The sequence below is a fragment of the Oryzias melastigma genome, unplaced genomic scaffold (genome assembly GCF_002922805.2).
Source record: "Oryzias melastigma strain HK-1 unplaced genomic scaffold, ASM292280v2 sc02156, whole genome shotgun sequence".
Taxonomy (NCBI): domain Eukaryota; kingdom Metazoa; phylum Chordata; class Actinopteri; order Beloniformes; family Adrianichthyidae; genus Oryzias; species Oryzias melastigma.
This window is the reverse complement of record NW_023418733.1, coordinates 1-2,564: the sequence shown is the minus strand read 5'-3', so window position 1 is coordinate 2,564 and position 2,564 is coordinate 1. Positions and strand designations below refer to the sequence as shown.

The 2,564-nt window shown below is 31.0% G+C and overlaps 1 protein-coding gene across 1 annotated transcript in view; it reads right to left on the bottom strand.

Annotated features, from left to right (window-relative positions):
* The window catches only part of LOC112138807 (trans-1,2-dihydrobenzene-1,2-diol dehydrogenase-like), a 1,706-nt gene extending 925 nt beyond the window's left edge, over positions 1-781 (bottom strand). Inside the window, exon 1 of the mRNA XM_024261444.2 lies at positions 641-781. Coding sequence (XP_024117212.1) covers positions 641-730 — 90 coding nt within the window. The 5' untranslated portion in view covers positions 731-781. The remainder of the gene's footprint in view (positions 1-640) is intronic.
* Between the last annotated feature and the right edge of the window lie 1,783 nt (positions 782-2,564).

Here is a 2,564-nt window from a genome sequence, read left to right as displayed (position 1 = left end):
TCAAAGAAAACATTTGAGATCTGATGAGTCAGTGGGAACAATAAGACAAAATGAACATTTTGTTTATGTGGTGAAGGAAGCAACACATGACAAAAAATGAACAGACACAACAAAAATACTAAATATCACCACACATTTATGACTAGTTTCTTGTTTAAATATATTTGTACACGTGACATAAGATAAAAAAATATTTATTGGTATATTTTTAGTAAGATATAGCTTATGGAACAAAGATGTAACAACTTGTTATATATACATATATATATAGATATAGATATATAGATATATATATCTATATATAGTGCAAATTATTGCAAATTTAGTTTGTGACAGAAAATTGTACCAAAAAACGTGTACCCACATAATCCATGTTTTACGGTAAATGTGTTTCATATTGATCTTCCAGCGTGAGGTCCGCCTCAGTTCCCAAAATCTTTGGTTATTATTTCTATGCTAAAATAAACAGACGTGCTTGACAACACACATATATGAATATTGACCCATTTAGCTTGCCATACAGGCAAACGTATTAGCGCGTGCCGAGTTCAGAGGTTGCACTGACTGAGCGTTTTCGAATAAATAATACTAATAAATAAACATGTGCCTTTTAAGTCTGTATGAGGTGCTAACGGAATACCTGATGGTCTGCAGCTGGAAGAGTTTTCAGAGCCACAGCGAAGTCATGACTGATCTTCCCCGCGCTGCAGATCCCCCACCTGGTTGCCATGTTGGATAGAGCTTGAACCTTCAACTGCACCGCGAGACCCCGCCCCCTTCGTGTTCTACAGGAAATACGTGCGGACTCCAAGATGCCAGCACGTGCCTTATCAATGTACATTAACAAAACCAGAAGGTTAAAGTGTATATATATAAGAATAAAATAAGATAAAATAAAACAGTTATGAAATATTCTTGAAGCCTTCATATTTCTAATGTTTTCTATCGTTTTGTAATATGATTTAAAGTCCAGATAAAATTAATTAAAATATAGTTGTGAAACTGACCATTTACACTTGTGAAGGTGGAATTCCCCCCAAAAAATAATTAACAATTGAACAACAAAAATGATTCTTGTAAAATATGATTCAAAATAGCCTACAACATGACATCAAACATTTGAATATGAAATATTAATATTCAATTTTGTTATTAGAAAATGTCTTCAACATCACAACATTTTCTGTTTTTATAAAAACAGTGGAAGATTAGATTAAAAATTGTCTACTCGAGTGACAAAACACAAGACCCCTCTATGTTTATTTTAAATTATTTTTCCCAGTTTAAGCACCCCATGGTTGAATACTAAAAAATGTGCAGCAGGAGGAACTGAACAACATATATTTTGGTGTTCAATATGAACAACTAACAAAATTCATCCCAAACCATGGATGACAAAACACTAATTTATGTAAAATATTTCTTTGTTATTCCAAATAAAATACATGTGTGGGCTAAAGTTATGTTTCTAAATCAATATCCAAGATAAAAAGGCTTGTTGATAGAATTCAGGTCATTTTAACAAAATAAAAATTGCACTTGAGTTGAAAATGTTTGCCACCAGTATTATTAAACAAAAAGCATAATCATCCCAAATGTTGTCATAGCTTTTCAGAATTCTTTTCTCCATTTAAATTTAATTGTATTGTTGATGGTAGAGAACTCCAGCAACTCCAAACCGCCTTGATGTCTGTAACCAATAATACAATTTTAGTTAAGGTAATGTTTTTTTTTTCCTCCAAATATAATCATACATCATATCTCACCTTTTAATTGTACTTTTGGGAATATCAATTGATAAGTCAGCATACATAGATCTTGATATACCTTCTGCTTTTGATTTCAGGACCATAACCAAATAAAGACAAATCTCTCATCAACCATGAATTTAATTTAGCTTGAGTTTTACTTACTTTATTCTTTCTTTCATTTGACCTTATTTTGCAGTGGCTGACGTCACACTCCGTTTGTCCAGTGATAATATATTTATGGTCAAGACCGACTGGCATATCAACAATGTAGTGGCTTTTCTCTACCACAAGGGGGCGAAAGAGTATTTCCTTTTGGAAGTGATTTTTTGTTTGTTTTTGACAGATTAGACATTACAAAGCATGCCATTGTGTGTGTATACATGTGAAGACCAAATTAATTCAATTTAAGCATTAGTAAAAGAGAAAAACAAAAGCATAAAATAGAAAACAGAAGAAAAAAAGTTAAAATATAAACCAAATTGACAACATAAAATACAAATTTAAAATATTTACAAAATACAATTAAAAAGAAAAGAATTCTAACTGTACTTAGAATGTTTTTCTCAGTAGGAAGTCTATAATGATAAGAAAATCTATCTGAAAAATCTTAGAAATCAACGTCACTAATAATTAGAGAAACGAATGAATAAATGGTTTACTGCGATAATAAATTGAGGGAAATGAGATACAATAAACATAAAAAACAACTACTCAAAATGAACATTTTCATTAAGTTTAAAGACCCACCGTAAAGAAAATAAGGTTTTTAATATGATTTAGTTGCCTTTATCTCATGGTTGAGGAAAACAAACA